Below are 19,548 nucleotides of genomic sequence, written 5' to 3'. Positions count from 1 at the left end.
TTAAACATATTTTTTCTGCATTATATTTTTTTTTACTATGTTATAAATTATTTCCCTATTCTAAAAGATTTAAAGGGACAAACAGAAAATGCTACATGATATATTCCATAATTACAACTCCCAGGAACCATCATGTGCCAGCCAAGCTCTATTTTTTCCCCACCTTCCATTTGTATATTCATTTGACCAATCTTCCTGGGCTTGTGCTTTGTGCCAAGCACTATGCCAGGCTCAGAGAATGCTCTGGAGAACAGGCACATCCTTTCCCTAGACTTGAAGAACTTTCTCTTTCGTCAAGGGAAATCATTAGTGAAAACATAAACTAATAAATGATTGAGATTTGAGAATCCAAGTATTCTGGAGGAGATCAAGCAAGGCCTCTGCTTAGGTGATCTGCAAAGACCTCTTTAAAGAAGTGACATTGGATCTGGGGGTTGAAGGAAGACAGGAGCTTGTAGAACCAGAGAGCCAGAGGAAAGAGCTGGTCAGGCAGTGTTACAACAAGTGCAGAGACTCGGGGTGGCAAAATGTTTCCTTGAATTGAAAAGGTCTGTGTGGCCAGAGCTGGGTGAATGGAGAGAGTGTGGTTTGAGCTGAAGTTGGGAAGATGGGCAGGAGCCCAATCCTGAAGGCCTTGGAGGACATTTGAAAGGAACTGCGTGCATTCTCAGTACAAAGGGAAGCCACAGAATGGGTTCTGTTAGGGGATAGATAGCCTGATGAGACTTACTTTTTTAAAAGATCATTTTACTTGCATAAGTTCCCTTAATCCTCAGGCCTTATCCCTTGAAGTAGACTTGATTATCAACATTTCACTGAAGAGGAAAGACACCTGCAGGAAACCAGTGGCCAAGGTTGACATTGACCTGCACTGCCCTCAGTCTTCTGCTGGGCCATGCTGCTCATGAGTCCTCTCAATGTGCTCCTCTGCACCCCAAGACACCCAGTGCCTCAGAGTCATGGCACAGCATTGACATTCTCTCTGCTAAGCTCATTTTTGTTCATGAAAAGCTGTGTTAGCCAGAGCACCTTGTCCATTTTCCTAAATTCGTCCCAGCCACTTTGACTTACTCCTCCACAGCTCTATAATTTAGTACCTATTTTCTAGGCAAGGCATTCATTTCCCCAAATATGACTTTGCATTCCTAGGCCAATAGATCCTCTCACTAATTTGTGGTCATGTCATAGTCACAGTCTGCTCCTTCTCCCCTCTTCACCCCCAGGCCATACTCTGCATCTAGAGCAGGGCTGCAGGACACCTGTTCTATGTCAGACACAAGGCTGGGTGCTGAGAGACAAAGATGTATACAGCAGATCCGAGTGGACTGTTTCATGATACTTGAAAGGCCTGAAGTGATCCTTTAAAATTAACTGCTTCTTGTAGAACATAATAAAAAATAAGAACCGTCAATGACCTTTGACTCTACCTGTGAAACTGAGTCACAGGATTGACAATGCTTCGGTGATTACATCTTCCATTTGAAAGTCCTATATACCAGCCAGGCACGGTGGCTCATGCCTGTAATCCCAGCACTTTGGGAGGCTGAGTCAGGCAGATCACTTGAGGTCACGAGTTCAAGACCAGCCTTGCCAACATGGTGAAACCCTGTTTCCACTAAAAATACAAAAATTAGCTGGGCATGGTAGTGGGTGCCTGTAACCCCAGCTGCTCAGGAGGCTGAAGCAGGAGAATCACTAGAACCCGTGAGGTAGAGGTTACAGCGAGCCAAGATTGTACCACCTACACTCCATCCTGGACGACAGAGTAACACTCCATCTCAAAAAAAATAGTAAAACATAAAAAAGTTGCTATATACCATCTAATCCAGCAGATTAATTAGCGTGACTCCAGGCTTGAATAACATTGAAATCTGCCAAAAGTAAAACGCTTAATCCTAGGAAACAAATATTCTAGCTTTTGTAACTTCCAAATGGAAATCCTGGCCCATTCTTACCAGGATATTGAATTGTTTCCAATAGTAACGAAAATATACATGGCATCCGTCTACAGAGTAGTTTCTATGTGCCTTACACCGTGCTAGGCATTTTACATGTGTTCCTATTTCCCATCACAGCAAACCTGCACAGTAGGAATTAGCCCCATTTTCTAGACAGTCTCTAGGCAGAGAGAGTAAATGGCTTGCCCGCGGTGGCTGCGGCAGAGTAGGACTCAGACTCCTCACTGTCTTCTTCCAGAGCTTATAGGCTTTTCTCTACCCTCAGTGATTCTCAAATGTTTTTAATCTTTCAAACTGGCACCTCATTTTATTGAGGTAACAACCTCCCATAAAATTCCATGCCAGCTCTTACATAGGAAACAGCTAAGAGTAAAGCTGCCCTGGCTTAACTGAGGGTGGAGTCCAGCTGACTGCCCACTCTGCTACCCCCACTACCAACAGAGGCTGAGACCTTCAGAGGAATCTGGGCCTGCATAATGTTTGGAAAGCACTACTTTGTGCTATGCTATTCCAGCCGGGTGGGTACCTCAGCTGGTCGTGTGGAGCCAGTGACAAAACTGCCCAGCTCTGGTCACTCCTGCTGTACAAGCAAAAGAATTTCAGGACACATGTATAAGACACAGGATGCTGCAAACACAGCACTGGTCAGACTCCAGAATACCTTATTCAATTTTAGGCTCTGTCATTTAAAGGGGGAAGTTGGAAAAGGTCATAAAATTGACTGGAAGACCAAAAGTTAGAAGGTAGTAGCAGAAAAAGAGAGGATTCAAGCTTATGAAACCCAGAAAACAAAGACTCAAGGGTGTTTAAGTCCACACTGGCATTAGACATAGGTTAGTGATTATTCATGCTTCATTTTCTCTGACTACAGAATAAGAAAATAGGCTCCATTTCAAATTAGATGAATTTAATCTGAACAGGGGACGCTGCTAAACTCTTGAATTGTTAAAACAAACAACTTCTTTCCATAGAGAGAAACTTAAAAGCAGAAGCAAATGTTATAAATAAGGATTGGAGGCCTCTAAAGCAACTTCAACCTCTGTGCGTATATATGGAATCGCAGGAAGCCTTTTCCAGGACCTCTAAAAGTGCCACCTCTGTTGTACTGGGAGAGTCCCCAGGCTGAGGAGTCTGTAGTCTCTGGGGTGGGTGGATCTAGATTTGAATCCCAGGTTTCCCACTTCCAAACTGCATATCTTCATGCAGTTCCTTGTATGTTCTAAGTCTCCATTTACTCAAATGTTAAACAGAGAAGATAATAGGACCTACATCTTAGGGTTTCCATGAGGATAAAATAAGAAAATCTATATAAATTACATGGTTCACTTGAGGACACTATGCTAAATTAAATAAGTCAGTCACAGAAAGACATGTACTGCATGATTCCACTTATAGGAGTTATCTAGAATAGTCAATTTCATAAAATCAAAGAGTGGCACAGTGGTTGCCAGGGCTGGGGGAGGGGGAAATAGGGAGTCAATAATCAACAGGCAGAAAGCATTCCCCAAACCAGATGAATTAGCGCTGGAGATCTGCTGTACAACATTGGACCTAGAGTCAACAATATTGGATTGTCCACTTGAAAATTTGTGAAGATGGTAGATCTCATGTTAAGTGTTCTTATCACAATAAAATTAAAATTTTTTAAATTCAAAAATTTAAAAAATAAACAGCATGACCCAGCATCCTAAACATTGGAAGCACTTAATAAATATAAGCTATGAGTATTATTATTAATTTTATTTTTAGTATTAGTAGGTATACAAAGGAGGAGGGAAAGATTTGCATATCATTGAAAATTTAGCTGGACGATATTTTCAATTTGTCTTTATATCAAAGGCTATTTTGATATAAATAAATTCTAAAAGTGACATTTAAAAAAGAAAATTTTTGCTTCATAGATATATTTCTTTATAAAGATAAGAAATGATCTAGATATAAACAAAAATGCATTCATCTATAGTTTTCTTAATTGAAATGATCTTTATGAACCCTGCAAAGTGGTCTAAGGATATATGCTATTATGAAGGCTCAGAGTTCCTGGCTTAAGCAATTTTGCATGCTATTGAAGGTCATATGGGGTTGGACTGTTAAATAAAGCTGAAGGAAATATAGTTTTTCCATAGACTCAGGAATTCCTAGACATGGATCTAAATTATTATGCTGAAAACAATGTATAACTTTAAAGCAATGGAACTAGTTTCATTTTACCACATAGACCAGAATTTATATTCCCAAAATGAGTGTTGCATTCAAAGTAGTCACCTTGGGAGGCTGCAAACTCATTTTATTATTGCTCCCAGAGTTCAAAAAATTTTTGAAACTCCTCTTTTAGAACTGTAGTCAGGAAAAGTTTATGAGCCACATTAGAAAATCAATCTTGTTACATTGTTTTCACACCTCATTCTTTTCCCCAAACATCACCCAGATATAACCCGCAGACTTGGCTTCAAGTGACTATTAGCTGTTTCCAAAAATCAAATTCACCATCAAAAGACAAAGAGTTGTCTGAGGATATGTAAAACAGTGTCCCACAGGCTCTGAAGAGAATTCCAGTAGGGAAGCTCCCAAATATCCCAAATAAAGGCAGCATTATTGAAATAAGTGTACAACTTCTCAGGATTGCCAACCTGGAAGGATATGGCATTTGGATAACTATGTTCTGGTTTATTAAATAAAGGCAATCAGATTCATGACTTTAAGGTCATAACATCAAATAAAAGATTTTGTTTCTACCTTAAGGAATAGTTCATGAAGTACTAAAATGTGTAAAGGACAAATGGAAACCTTTTTTTTTTTACATACAGAACAAGACAATATTGAGTTAAGACAAGAAAGTTCTCTGTTTCCATAGTCAATAGTAAAGAAGCACGATGCTTAGTTCAATTAAAGGAAAGTGGATTTGAAAAAAAATAGTTTATTTTTATGGAATGAGGCAAACTTACATATATCATGCCATGGTGAGCTATAGAGACAAATACTGAGTCTGAATTTGCAAATGGGATGGATCATTGTATGACTGTTAACATAAAATTTGCAGCTCTGTAAACCCAGATCGTGATTTAAAGATAATAAAATCTCATGCTTCAGGGTATAAGTTAATCACCTGCATGGCCCAGAAAGAATTTTTCTTCCAGAAGGAGCAATGCACAATTGAGTAGGTGCATAAATTTTGTTTAATTTTCAATGCATCAAGTATCGGTCAGTGCTGAAAACAAGAATCAAATTAGATGGGCTATTAATTTGATTTGGTTCAGAAATTCTTATATTGTTCTTTCCACTGAGTTTTATGTATTATGTTTATACTTTGCTATTTTAAATAACAATAGCTTTGTCAATCTTTCATTTTTATAGCGCGTATCATCCCAGAATGGGGGAAATTATACACTATGCAGTATTATCTTCATTATACAAAGTAAATGGGATTGAAGCTACCTTGGATAGTCAACAATTTGGTTAGTAAGAGGTATCTTCAGGCTTATAGAGTTGTATCCTTTATACATTTTGCATATGTCAAAGGAACCCTCTACAGATAATATTCAAAATGTCTCTATGGCCACTACCCCCACTTTATGGCTTGTAGAAAATATCTTCCAGAATCTGTGGTCTAAAAGCAAATAGGAAAGAGAACATACTCAGAAACTAACGGCAAGAACACATTTCTCTTGTGAAAGTGTGAGATTCAAAGGTTGATTTTCAGTTGTCTACATGCTGGGAAACACATTTGTCAGGTGACCAATACGACACTCATTGCTAAATAAAAGTGGTTAATGTGTTTAAAAGTGGAAACAAATGCGAATTACTTAGTATGTATGGGAAAATAGTTCTAATTTCTGAATGATAGGTATAGAAGTCTTCATATGCGATATAATTGATTAGCAAAATTGTAGCCTTGCTTTCACTGTTAAATTGGAAAAAAATGACAGTAAGAGTACATTATGATTTCTATGTATTTTCATTTAATCGCATTATGAATTTATGGCAGTTTGCCACTGAAAATGAACTTATTCTACCTATCTTCCAGAACAATAAAATAGCTCTGTAATTAATAGATTGTCTTTTGTACTAGTCTGCTTAATAATTAATGAAAAGTGAAGCCAGAAGCAGGTTTTTCCTCATCTGAATGAGAGGACCATTACATAAAGATACAAATTCCCCAAGTAAGGGTGAGACTGAACTAGCTGCCCTGCTGCCGCCATTCCCCCAAGAGCAGTGAGGCATAAAGGGCAGTGTATCTAACCAAAGGACAGAGCGGAAAGCTGCAATTTCTCATCACTTCAGGAAGGGTTTGGCTCCTGCCGAGAGCAGAGAAGAGCATGAGGAAGGCCAGTCTAATACTCTGTGGCTTTTCCAAGTCTTCAGATCCTTCCTCACTCCATGGGAAGAGGAATGGTGTGTCTGGTCAAGAGGGCAAGTCAGCAAGGGCAATGGTGGCTGCCTGGAGGATTGCTCAAGAGTAGTCATTCACGCCTTAGAAAACATAATTGTGTTTTTATGTACTTTGCACTATGGTAGATGCGTGGGCTACAGAAATTCAAGTCCCTATCATCAAAAAAAGATCCCCTTTTGGAGGAATCAAGATATCTTTGTGAAAAGAGACTGCAGGAAGAGAACTCATATTGGAGCACTTGCCACATTTAGGCACATGGCTGGATACATTATTTCTGTTGTCACATTCAATGATTAGAAAATAAAGGGAAAATATATATAACTTCCCCCAAAGTCTCCCTCCATGTTAAAAATTATGTTTCAAGTGTTGTCTGAATCATCATCTTTGGAACTGTGTTTACTTTGAGTTTGCCAGTAGTTCTTCTAGTGATTAAAAGTGACTACTCTTTCAAAGTAGGTTGAAGGGGACTGGTCTTTGTGGCTTTGATATGGAAGACATAAATGATAAATAAGTGGCTAGACAGAGAAAATGTTTTGTGTTTAATTATCCATGAGAAAAGAGAGCTTTACAAGGTTGGTAATAAAGTATCTCAAATTAGGTTGCTATCTGTTGACTTCTATAAATCTGTACATCTATTCCATCTCTACGTCTGCTTATCTATCATCTTTCTATATGATGGACCACATACTATTATTTAAATAGTAGAATTCAGGAGAATTAGATTCATTGTTTATTTTGAATTTGATATTTTTATTTCTTTAGCCAAAAGTTACCTCATTATCTAGTAATAAGTTATATACAGAAATTAAAAATGAAAACATTTTTACAATTACACGTATTTTCTACTTTTGATCATAGGAGAATGTGAGTGACTTGTATTATTTTTAAATTAAAAACAACAACTATAAAGCAAAAAATAAAGATGTACCAATATGTATCCATTTTTATAAATATGATTTCTTTCTGGTATGAAGTCAACACAGTCTGTGACTAAATATGAAACTAGCCTTTCTGCAGTAGGCTAAAAAGAGGGAATTCAAACACACCGAACACTTTTCCAGATTACTTAAACACACAGACTTAGGACATAATCTTTCTGGCATATATGGAATAATTTTCTAGGCATATCAGTTGCAGTACATGTTATTCTGATGTGGAAGTAGTCACTGTTTACACAGCTTCGATTAACCCATTTGACCTTTTCCTTGAATTGTTAACTATTTTGCACATCAACAATAAGAATTTTTCAATGGAAGCCAAAAAAAATCTACTTAAAACTTGTTTGTTTTTTTTTTTTTAATTAAAAGCACCTTTCAGGAGCTACATTTAATAAAGCTTTTTTGATCTAAAACCTCCCTTAAAGATTTTTCATGAACAGTTTTTGACATTTTTTGTGTTAATAGCGAAGACAGGGAATCTAAATGTTGGTTCCTATTTCAGAAAGCTGCATCAACAGTGACACAGGGAAAAATGTCAGGATGAGAGGACTCTCCAAAGGGGCTAGAATTATTTGAGTACACCTTACTTTATACTGTGCATGGAGTATTCAGAGTCTCACAGGACCCCAGGTTTCCATGGGTTGGCATACTTTTACAGGTGTCAGATGTGTCCTTTCTGTAATGACAGAATGTGGGGCTAATCGTCCACCCACACCAGCCTGTCCCCCTGGGAGTCAGCAGACATACCCAGCATCATTCTTACAGTGGTTTTCATTAAACTTGACTGCATTATTGAAGACAAATGAGTTGTGTTGCTAACCGTATTGTAAGCTGCCTGGTGATAAGGAAGCTACCCGGCTTGAGTTTCATGCCGTCATGCGTGATGAACCCGTTTCTCTAAGGGCCTGTCAGTGGGTTGCCTGGTGGTGCACCGAGCAGAAGGACCCCGAGAGCCCTCATGGCGCAGTGCTCCCTGCAGTGCGGAGAGTAGCAAGAAACTCACTTTGACTTGAAAGCTGAATAAGCATGACATCGAGATTGCAGAGTAAAAGCACATATGCGTCCTCAAGACCTTGTTTTGACAAAGTGATTTTTTTTTCTTCAGTCTATTTTATCATTTTTTTCCTTCCAGTTGGTTCTACCTTCTATCTTTGGTTGTTTTATCAGTCTCTTCCTCTCAGGAAATGTAGGAGGTAGGTTCAGACCCATGAGGAATTGCCACAGGCTTAATTCTTGTTCAGTTTTTAAATCAATTAAAATATTATTAGGAAATGACCATATGAAGGTGTGGAAAAATTAGGGCAAAATTATATTAATTTATGATGGAGTCTAAAATTTCTAAGAGAGATTATTTTTATCTACTTCATTATGGAGGACAATTCATCACCAACTTCATTTTAAAACTCAGGATAAGTTCTGCAGTTACTTTGAAGAGTATATTAATGTAGTTTTATATGACTTCAGAAAGGTATTTTAGAACTCTGTTCTCCCATATCCATTTCCATCAGCCAGCTTTGTTTTCTTTGTGCAAATATCTAGGCCAAGTCTCTTTGAGAATATAAAAAAGGAAAAATTAAAAACCAAACCTATAATCTATAGAAGAACTCCAGAACTGAAATGCTTGGAAAGTAATCTCCACGTGTGTTTCCCATTTGGGCACTCGCGGCATCTGCCTTCCCCCTTCCCCCCCTCCACAAACCCATCTTGTTACCCTCGTTTGGATGATGAGAAAAGTCACCGAGTTAAACATTTAGGCAAAGGAACAAAATGTCATTACAGATTGTTTTCAATTTCATGAAAAGGGATAGAAGCTGTCTTGTATAAATCACATTACAAATAATGGTGGAGGAATTCTTAGATAAGAGACTCCAGGATAGTCACGGGTATGGATTCCAGGGAAAGTGCTTTAATAAATTCACAAAGTGTCATACCTAGAATCAACACTCATGTATCAGCCTCCCAATTCTGCTCATGTGTTTCCTCAACAGAGCTACAGTGAACCTGTTGATGTGAAGACATCTCAACCTCCTCAGCTGATCAATTCGAAGCCGTCGGTGTTCCACGGGCCCAGCCAGGCCCACTCCGCTCTGTACCTAAGTTCCCACTATCACCAACAACCAGGAATGAATCCTCACCTAACCGCCATGCATCCTAGTCTCCCCAGGAACATAGCCCCCAAGCCGAATAACCAAATGCCAGTGACTGTCTCTATAGCGAACATGGCTGTGTCCCCTCCTCCTCCCCTCCAGATCAGCCCGCCTCTTCACCAGCATCTCAACATGCAGCAGCACCAGCCGCTCACCATGCAGCAGCCCCTTGGGAACCAGCTCCCCATGCAGGTCCAGTCCGCCTTACACTCACCCACCATGCAGCAAGTAAGTGCAATGGCTCTGGGCTTAGAGTGTGCACCCCTATTCTGAAGTGTGGTGGCGGGGAGTGGGAAGGCTGTTTATCCAGGACAGGATGGGGAATATGTGTTTTCTATCCTTCTATGTAAGTCAAGAGAGCACTAAAGATATTCAACAAATATCTGCTTTCTGCAAAATGTAATTTACAAGTGGTGAGTTCGTGTGGCATTATGCCATCACAATTGACAGTCGCTTCTTTTCATAATCACTGGTTTCTTTCCCATGATATCCATTTTGCTTCATGTTTCTAATCATTCTTCTTGTTTTCTGTTTCTTGAATAAAGTACATTCGTTATTTTAAGATACCAAGTGCTGCTGAATCTCTCTGGAATAGAGAATTCTACAACTTTTTAAAAAATATTGTTTGGAGATGAGAAAGTCTTGACTGGTATGCCTCTTGAGTCCAATAAATGCTGAAAAATGAAATCAGATCCAACACCAAATCTGGTGGAACCCTGAAAGTCCTAAGAACTGAACATTTTAACCAGAGTTTTATTTAAAAATGGATATCTGGCTTCTGCATAAATTGAAAAGCACAGGCTGTTTGGAAGTCTCCCTACCCACTCCCTGATTATTGAAACCATTTGTGTGCAATTTTAGCTTAACTTTTCTTTGAAACCAAATATTCCTTTTGGATTTTGGTATTATTTTAAAATTTGAAAATTAGGCTCAAACAATATAAACTAAATTGAACAGAAGGCATCCTGAAATCCTAAAACTATTTTTTAAATTTTATTTTAAAAAATAAAAGCAGCTTTGCGCAGTGGCAGTATCGTAGCCAATGAAGTTTATCTGAGATGTGATTACTGCCAATTGAAAGCTTCTCCCAGTACCCTGCCATGACAACTCGCAGTATAGTTGACACTGGCAATCTTTTATAGTCTCTATGGAGACTGAATATAATTTTTTAAAAAATAAATAAAAGTTAAAACTACAAATCACATTAAATGCGGGTATCACTTATATACTCCAATTGGAGAACTCTATTGTTCTCCAAGCTATAAGGATATAAGGCAAACACAGCTTTCCTATAGAATTGAAGTCTACCTCTCTGTGGAATTCAAATCTTTAGTTGGACTGGGGAGATGGACCAGAAGGAGAGGCAGAAAAAGAAATCAAATATACATAGTCCCCAATGCATTATTATTATTACTATTATTATTATTATTGACAGGACTTTTGAGAGCTCACAGTGACAAACCCAATGCTTTTAATACACCCCCTCTTCTTCAATTCTCAGAAAACTTACAGTGCGGGTACTAGCATTATCTTCATTTAGAGGAAGACACTGAGGCTTAGCAGAGTTAAGTCATATGCTCATAAGGTTAGAGCTGGAATTCAAACCCAGGTCTGTTCAAAACTCAGAGGCTGAATTCTAAAATGCTAGGCTTGCTGCATCTCATTCACAATGATTCTTGCAGACTCTTAACTCTTTCATACGAGAAAACCTGTATCTCCTAAGAATTCAAAGGATCTTTAAATTCTGGTTACTTCTCAAATCAAAATGGTTATGGAGAACAAAGGGATTCATCTTCTTACTGAAGTCTTTCTTGGTCCCTAAGCCAAAGATACTGCTAAAGCTATGACAGCTTTCTTATCTGCATCCAACACACCAGTTGTTGATTCACTGGGGAAGAAGAGTACCTAGAAAGCCACTTCCCACCACCCTGCCTCGTCTTAAGAGGTGTATGACCGAGTTATATTCTTAGGGGCAAATTCCCACTCTTCCCATCAGACATCAGCTTCAATTAAAGGAACATTCTTGGGTATCCATGCATCTTAATGAACCAGTAGTGTTTGTATAAGAATTAATGGTTTGGAGGACACAACTTTGGTTGGGTGATTGACATCTGTTTGAGGGTGCTGCCCGGCTAAGGACCCATGTTTTGCTTACAGCGCTATAGTTGGGGGCTGTTTCTTTCCGGAGGAAAAAAAAAACAAAAATTCAGTTTCCTCACCACCATGCTGAGGACTGGAGCTGTGTACGGAGGAGATCCTTTTTCTGATTTATCACTCAGAGATGATTACTTTTTCTATTTATGCTAACACAAACACCTTGGATGATATGGCTGTGATCCTGAATAGTTTTCAAATATTTCAGATTTACATAAGGCCACATATAAAAATCCAAGAGATTTGTCTTTCCATATAGAATCTTAACTGTATAAGAAAAAATAGAACAGATTACATTGGACAAGTTATTCATCATCTTTTAAGTCAGTTCTGTTAGTGTATCCCAAAAAGTATGCTTGCTGAGATGGGAAGACCTGATTACAATTTACCCAAATGGCATAAACCCAAAATGGAGAGTAAATCACTGCAAAGACTACATTGACTAAGAACTCTTTTAACAATGCCTTGATCATAGTAAGTAGTCAAAATAATTGTTGAGTAGTGAACAAATAGACAAACAAATGAGCAGTAAAAGTGTTTCACTGTTAGAATGAATTAAAGATCAGCTAGTAGAATTGCAATTTCAATTCCTTGGAAGTTTTTAAAAATGTAATTGATTTGAAAAATTTTAATTGAACCCCTAACATGTGCTAGACACTGTCTAGGCTCTGGAAATTGAGTGATGAGCGAGAACAAGTCATGAGACCCCTGCCCCGTGGAGTTGGCAGGGGAGGGATGGCAGTGGTGATATGATAAACAAATAACAAAGGTCTTCTAAAAAAAATAAAACTGGAAGACAGACTTCCAGACTTTCGGGGTGCATGGAGGAAGGATGGAGCCTTTAGCTGGGATGGACAAGGAAGGCCCTTCTCAAGGGCTGGCACAGTGACCTGAAGGATGAGAAGAGGAAGTATGCTTTAAATATTGGAAAGTGGGAAGGGTGTGGAGGACGTTCCCACAGACAGCAGCAGCCAGGAAAGGGGACTCTAGGCTGGGAGAGCCAATCTGGGGAGAAGCACGGCCTGTCTGGGAGATGGGAAGGAGGCCAGTGGGAAGCAGGGAAATAAAGAGAGAGGTAGGGGCAAGGTCAGAGTCAAGGGCAGGGAATTGGAGTGGGATCCTGCAGGTGATGGGGACTGGTATCCCCAGAGAACTGATAATCCCAAAATCAGCATCAAAAAAGGGAGTCCACCTCCCCTCCACGCTGTCACTTCATTTATTGCCACCGCCACAGTCTGTTGGGGCCCACATCCGAGTCATCAGTTAGTCTTCAGCCTGTAGATGCAGACCTGAGTTGTGGATAAAATCTGACCTGATTCATCATTCAAAACACCTTTATCTTGAAGATGTTTGCTTCCTCATGTGGGAGCCATGTGGACATATCCAAACACCAGACAGAGAGAGAGAAAGAGAGAGAGAGAGAAGAAAGTTAACAGCAACTGTATTTTTAAAATATTGTCTCATATTCCAATATTACTTTAGTTATTTTATTATCCTTTTGAAAATGAATGTATCCTACAAAAATGATTGTGTAGTCCACCAGGAATAATAGTTTCATTTTTTTTCTAGAATAATGTTTTATACACTGAAACCATGGACCTGCTTTTTTTTGTCCAATTTTCTTCCTTTTTTTCTGCTCATGAGATTGTCGAATGAGGTCAAGAGAAAAAAATCATTAATATCTGTCAACTTCCTTTATAACCTTAAGAAAAAATCTTTGTATGATATCACACAGACAGATTTTCAATTTCCTTGTGTAATAAACAGCTGCTTTAGGATTTGGGTGTAATTTAAAGGTTTAAAAAAAATCACATTGAGATTGATGAATAAATCAGTTGTGAAGACAAAAACATTGATGCCTGTTGAAAATACCTCTCCAGACAGGCAGGAAATGAAATTAGTTCCCAGTAAAGTGTGGATATGAGGATCACTGTTTGGTTGTGCTGCAGGCTTTTTCGGACTTGCTCTGGTGGCACAACAAAACTGCGAGAGCTGCAGAAATCTAATTAAAGAGCAAATGTCCCTTCTGACATCAAATTAATCTTTATCATGTTTCCTATTTTTATTTCAATCTGGCACCAGAAAATGAAATTTAAAATTCCAGGCATGCTACAAAACAGTTGGCGATTTTTCTCCTGAGTATTAAAATGCAAAATATTCAATCTTGTTTAATTAAACTACTAAGCAAACATTTTTTCAAAAAAATGTATATTATCATGTTGTTTCATATTTACACCAATAATCAGTATTTACTGAGTGCTACATTTGACCTCAGCATCTCTTTTTATAGTGTTCAGAAGAATGTGTCATTTTCTAAATTGAAAGAAAGTAAAATAATGTGAAATAATATTACTTCAGGTTTTGCTTGTATTTTTCTTGGTCCTTGATATTAGTGATCTTCTTTAAACAGACATTGAAGTTAGCTGAAGTTTAAATCTTTGAACTTTGTAGCTAACACATAATTTTGGTTTTGTAAACTGAAGTCACTCATTTAATCTTAAACTAATAATGTTTTCCCACAAGCTGGGGAACTATTTTCATTCATGGGGAAAAAATGGCAGTTCCTGTTGCCTTTGTGTGGGGAAAGGCAGCGAAAGGGGGTGGGCGTTCTTGCGTGGTTGATGGATTTGTTTATTTGTGCTTATGTTTTGCTTTTTCATATGTTTTCACACCATCAACTAAGTCCATATATTCTCGACTACTTCTTTTTTGAGACTTTTGTCCTTTTAGGTTACATTTTGTCAACTGTATAAAAATTAAATATGGAGATCGAGCATGGTGGCTCACTCCCGCAATCCCAGCACTTTGGGAGGCCACGGTGGGAGGATCGCTTTAACCCAGAAATTGGAAATGAACCTGGGAAATCTGGCGAAACTCTGTCTCTACAACACATACATGCACACCAAAAAAAATTTAGCAAGTCATAGTGGCAGCACCTGTAGTCCCAGCTACTTGGGAGGTTAAGGTGGATGGATCACTTGAGCCCAGAAGGTGGAGACTGCAGTGAGCCAAGATGGTGCCATTGCACTCCAGCCTGGGTGACAGAGCAAGAGCTGTCTCAAAAACAAGACAAAACAGAAATCCAATATGGAGAACTTTACACCAAAAATATAGTAGCTGGCTGCAATGGCTCATGCCCATAATCCCAGCACTTTGGGAGACCAAGGTAAGAGGGTTGCTTGAGCCTCAGAGTTCAAGACCAGCCTGGGCAACATTGCAAGTCTCCATCTGTACCAAAAAAAAAATTATATATATATATATATACACACACATATACATATATATATATATATAAATTTAAATTAGCCAGGCATAGTGGCACACACCTGTAGTTCTAGCTACCTGGGAGGCCAAGGCATAAGGGTTGGGTAAGCCTAGGAGTTTGAGGCTGCAGTGAGCTGTGATCATGCCACTACACTCCATTCTGGGTGACAGAGCAAAACCTGGTCTCTAACAACAACAAAAAGATAGGAAATCCCTGACATTTAAACATTTATATACCCTGAACCTTTCCAACAGTAGCATCAAACAGTCTGCAATAAACTTTACTTACAAAAAACATTATTTATTGAGCCACTATTATGGGCAAGGCCCTGAGAATACCCAGTAAGTATTTGAAACACTCTCTGATCTCAAGATGCTTACAGCAGCCTTGTGATGAGGCTGAATAAAGGAAGCCAAGACAAGACTCCTCTCAAGAGTTTTCTCCTGCCCTTCGCCCAGCATCGAACTAGACACTAGGGAAATATTTTGGAAGATATTTACAGCTTGAGGAACAGGTCACATCTACATAGACAAACTTATTTTCCTTAAGCAAGCTGTGAATTTCTTTTAGTCTGTGTGAGATCAAGTAACCAGTCTGGTTGAATTCTCCATTTTTCAGTGATTTGTCTCCAATCATTCAGAGTTTTGTCTTTGTCCACAGTTTGTGTGGGAATCAGTGGTGATGTTGGCTGGAAGTCTTTATCATTTGAATGGGAAATAAACTTAATATCTAAAACTGAATAATGAGAAATTAGAATATTTGGTAATAGGTGCCTTCGAGTCTTTACACGAGGGACACCCAAACATGAATAAAAGTCTAAGGAGGTATCCCTAGTTAAAAATCAATCCTCCAATCATCCTGCTGAGTTCTTTAAAAGTGAAAATTCAACAATATTATGCCTTCAAAAGCTTTCTCCAAGTAAGTAGAGAATGGTTTGTTTTTTAATCTCTTGATTTCTTAGTGGTTAAAACCATAGATGGAATCTGCTTCAGAGACAACCATAAGATTAATTAAGTTGCCTTTTTGGTCATTTCCAGCAAAGCTTGCTTATGCTGCTCTTGAATTCACCAGAGAATCTAAAAATAAATCTTAGTGTAGAATGCTTTTTGTTTACCAGATATAGCTATATACTTCAGAGATTCTGTCCTTGAATTTTTAATAGCTTCGCTAGGATTAAAAGTCAACACTTCACCATGCCAGTGTATTAGTAGAATCTTCCTGAAGTCTGATTATTGTTTGCCAGTTAATAGACTTTTCAATTAAAAAATATTTGCTCTGTCGTACACTTTTCCCTCCCTGTGTTTTCCAATGGCAAGTTGTTTTGAATCTCTTTTCTCTATATTAGTCCAACAACTGTGAAAAAGGTTTGGTTGAAATTTTTTAGCTGAGGGAGAAATACAAATAAAGAAGAAGCAGATGGTCCCTTTGTGACTGAATGAAGAAAAAGGGGTTTGAGAACAATATGTGAATAGGTGTAGTCTAATAAAACACTCAGCCACCTGCTGCCTGAATCCTTCAAAAAAAGATTCTGTTGCATATTCTGGGGATTAACTATTAATGTATCCTTACGTTTGACAGCAAACATAAACTTTGAGGGGTTTAGGCCCTCTTCTCCCTTTGTTTTGATTGAGTTGGCTCCTTTATATTTGAAATTGTTTCTCAATTCAATGTATGTGCTCAAGGGTATAATTAAAGGTTTTCTGACACATGATTAAATGAAGGAAAGGTAAAAAGAATGGACTTGTGGGCATTTCTTTTCTACCTTTGTTTTAAATTTTCTGGGCTCTTCCGACAGGCTTGCCCTTGCAGAGACAGAAGCAAGAGGCCTAGTGTGTCTGCAAAGAATGAATAAATATTTAGGTACTTTTCTTCTTAAAATGCATTTTGATCCTTATTTACGGACTTGCTTTCCCTTTCAGGGATTTACTCTTCAACCCGACTATCAGACTATTATCAATCCTACATCTACAGCTGCACAAGTTGTCACCCAAGCAATGGAGTATGTGCGTTCGGGGTGCAGAAATCCTCCCCCACAGCCGGTGGACTGGAGTAACGACTACTGCAGTAGTGGGTAAGCGGCTGGTCATCGCCACCTGGTGGTGGACGGCACTCATAGCATGCATATTATCCCTAGTTGATCGTTTTGTTGCTTCCAAAAACATGATCCGGGATAGTTTCACGTTCGTGAAGGTAGAAGACACCAGAAATTGTTAAGCAGTCTTCTAGCTCGTCCAAGAATGAGTGCCTTTAGCTCATTTCTCACTTCAGATGTAGGTTAGCTAATTGCACTTTCCCAGTGAACAACTCAAGCTGGAGCAAATAATTCAAAGCCATCCAGCCCCCCATTGTCACCTGTGGCTCAGAACGCCTTGTAACAAGGAATTGTCTTTTTTCTCTTCATACAGGGGCATGCAGAGGGACAAAGCACTGTACCTTACTTGAGAGTCTGAACACCTCTTCTTTCCACTGAGGAATTCAGGGAAGTGTTTTCACCATGGATTGCTTTGTACAGTCAAGGCAGTTCTCCATTTTATTAGAAAATACAAGTTGCTAAGCACTTAGGACCATTTGAGCTTGTGGGTCACCCACTCTGGAAGAAATAGTCATGCTTCTTTATTATTTTTTTAATCCTTTATGGACATTGTTTTTCTTCTTCCCTGAAGGAAATTTGGACCATTCAGATTTTATGTTGGTTTTTTGCTGTGAAGTGCTGCGCTCTAGTAACTGCCTTAGCAACTGTAGATGTCTCGGATAAAAGTCCTGGATTTTCCATTGGTTTTCATAATGGGTGTTTATATGAAACTACTAAAGACTTTTTAAATGGCTTGATGTAGCAGTCATAGCAAGTTTGTAAATAGCATCTATGTTACACTCTCCTAGAGTATAAAATGTGAATGTTTTTGTAGCTAAATTGTAATTGAAACTGGCTCATTCCAGTTTATTGATTTCACAGTAGGGGTTAAATTGGCAAACATTCATATTTTTACTTCATTTTTAAAACAACTGACTAATAGTTCTATATTTTCAAAATATTTGAAAATAAAAAGTATTCCCAAGTGATTTTAATTTAAAAACAAATTGGCTTTGTCTCATTGATCAGACAAAAAGAAACTAGTATTAAGGGAAGCGCAAACACATTTATTTTGTACCGCAGAAAAATTGCTTTTTTGTATCACTGTTTGTGTAATGGTTAGTAAATGTCATTTAAGTCCTTTTATGTATAAAACTGCCAAATGCTTACCTGGTATTTTATTAGATGCAGAAACAGATTGGAAACAGCTAAATTATAACCTTTACATATGGCTCTGTCTTACTGTTTCTTCATACTGTGTCTGTATTTAATCTTTTTTTATGGAACCTGTTGCGCCTATTTATGAAATAATAAATATAGGTGTTTGTAAGTAAATTTGTTAGTATTTGAAAGAGATTTCTTTGATGTTTTCACTTTTGCTGGCAAAAAAAAAAAATTCACGCTTGGTGTGAATACTTTATTATTTAGTTTTTACAGTAACATGAATAAAGCCAAACCTGCTTTTCATTTAGCAGCAAATTAAAGTAACCAGTCCTTATTTCTGCATTTCTTTGGTTGATGCAAACAAAAAACTATTATATTTAAGAACTTTATTTCCTCATACAGTATAACGGAATTGCCCTCCAAGTCACACAAGCTCCAAGACTAAACAAACAGACAGGTCCTCTATCTTAAAAGGGTTACTTCTTGGTTCTCAGCTGGTTCTAGTCAATTCTGAACCACCCCACCTCTCCCCGCAAAAAAGTAAAAGTCAAACCAAACTTCCTCAAGCTGCATGCTTTTCACAAAATCCAGAAAGCATTTAAGAATTGAACTAGGGGCTGGAAGAAGTGAAAGGGAAGCATTTAAAAATGAAAGGTGAGTAACCAGACAGCAAAAGAAAAGGGAAAGCCATCCAAATTTGAAAGCTGTTGATAGAAATGAGATGCTTGCTGTCTTTTGTGCCTCTACAAGCTACTACTCTTTCCAGAATTCCTGGGTCTTCCAAGAGAATACTTAAGGTACCAGAGATTTGCTAGGGAACCAAAAGTGCTTGAGAATCTGCCTGAGGGCTTGCATAGCTTTCACATTGAAAAAAAAAGCTAGCAGATTACTCCTTTTTAGGGGATCATATCAAGAAAATCTGGTTGGAAATCAAGAGAATGGCTGATGTCTCTTTCTTGGAATATGTGAAATAAATTTAGCAATTTAACTAAATACAAATATATGCATTATGTAATCCACTCAGAATTAAACAGACAAAAGGTATGCTTGCTTTGGAATGATTTTAGGCATTGTACAACCTTGAATCACTTGAGCATGTAATAACTAATAAATAATGCAGATCCATGTGATTATTAAAATGACTGTAGCTGAGAGCTCTAATTTTCCTGTCTTGAAACTGTATAAGAACTCATGTGATTAAGTTCACAGTTTATTGTTTGTCTGTTTAGTATTTTAGAAATATACCAGCACTACTAATTAACTAATGTCTTTTATTTATTATATTATGATAAAGTAAAAATTTCACTTGCATTAAGTCTAAACTGAGAAGGTAATTACTGGGAGGAGAATGAGCAGCTTTGACATTGACAGGCGGTTTGTGCAGGAAAGCACAGTGCCGTGTTGTTTACAGCTTTTCTAGAGCAGCTGTGCGACCAGGGTAGAGAGTGTTGAAATTCAATA

The 19,548-nt window shown here is 38.1% G+C and overlaps 1 protein-coding gene and 1 non-coding gene across 6 annotated transcripts in view; both read left to right on the top strand.

Annotated features, from left to right (window-relative positions):
• The window catches only part of TOX (thymocyte selection associated high mobility group box), a 310,002-nt gene extending 290,654 nt beyond the window's left edge, over positions 1 to 19,348 (top strand). For 4 of the 5 annotated variants that reach the window (XM_030937660.1, XM_030937659.1, XM_030937658.1 and 1 more), the window contains 3 exons: positions 9,275 to 9,661; positions 16,772 to 16,923; positions 17,258 to 17,693. In XM_030937660.1, coding sequence (XP_030793520.1) covers positions 9,275 to 9,661; positions 16,772 to 16,923; positions 17,258 to 17,294 — 576 coding nt within the window. In that variant the 3' untranslated portion in view covers positions 17,295 to 17,693. Of the gene's footprint in view, positions 1 to 9,274; positions 9,662 to 16,771; positions 16,924 to 17,257 lie in introns of all 5 variants that reach the window. The other variant, XM_010386795.2, reaches the window with a different exon arrangement.
• On the top strand, positions 10,447 to 10,587 carry LOC115899859. The gene has a single exon (XR_004059448.1). It is a non-coding gene; the product is annotated as a U4 spliceosomal RNA (small nuclear RNA).
• Positions 19,349 to 19,548: the final 200 nt, after the last annotated feature.

The sequence above is a fragment of the Rhinopithecus roxellana genome, chromosome 9, assembly GCF_007565055.1.
Source record: "Rhinopithecus roxellana isolate Shanxi Qingling chromosome 9, ASM756505v1, whole genome shotgun sequence".
Taxonomy (NCBI): domain Eukaryota; kingdom Metazoa; phylum Chordata; class Mammalia; order Primates; family Cercopithecidae; genus Rhinopithecus; species Rhinopithecus roxellana.
Note: the sequence above shows the minus strand (reverse complement) of the source record. Positions and strands in the feature narration are given on the sequence as shown.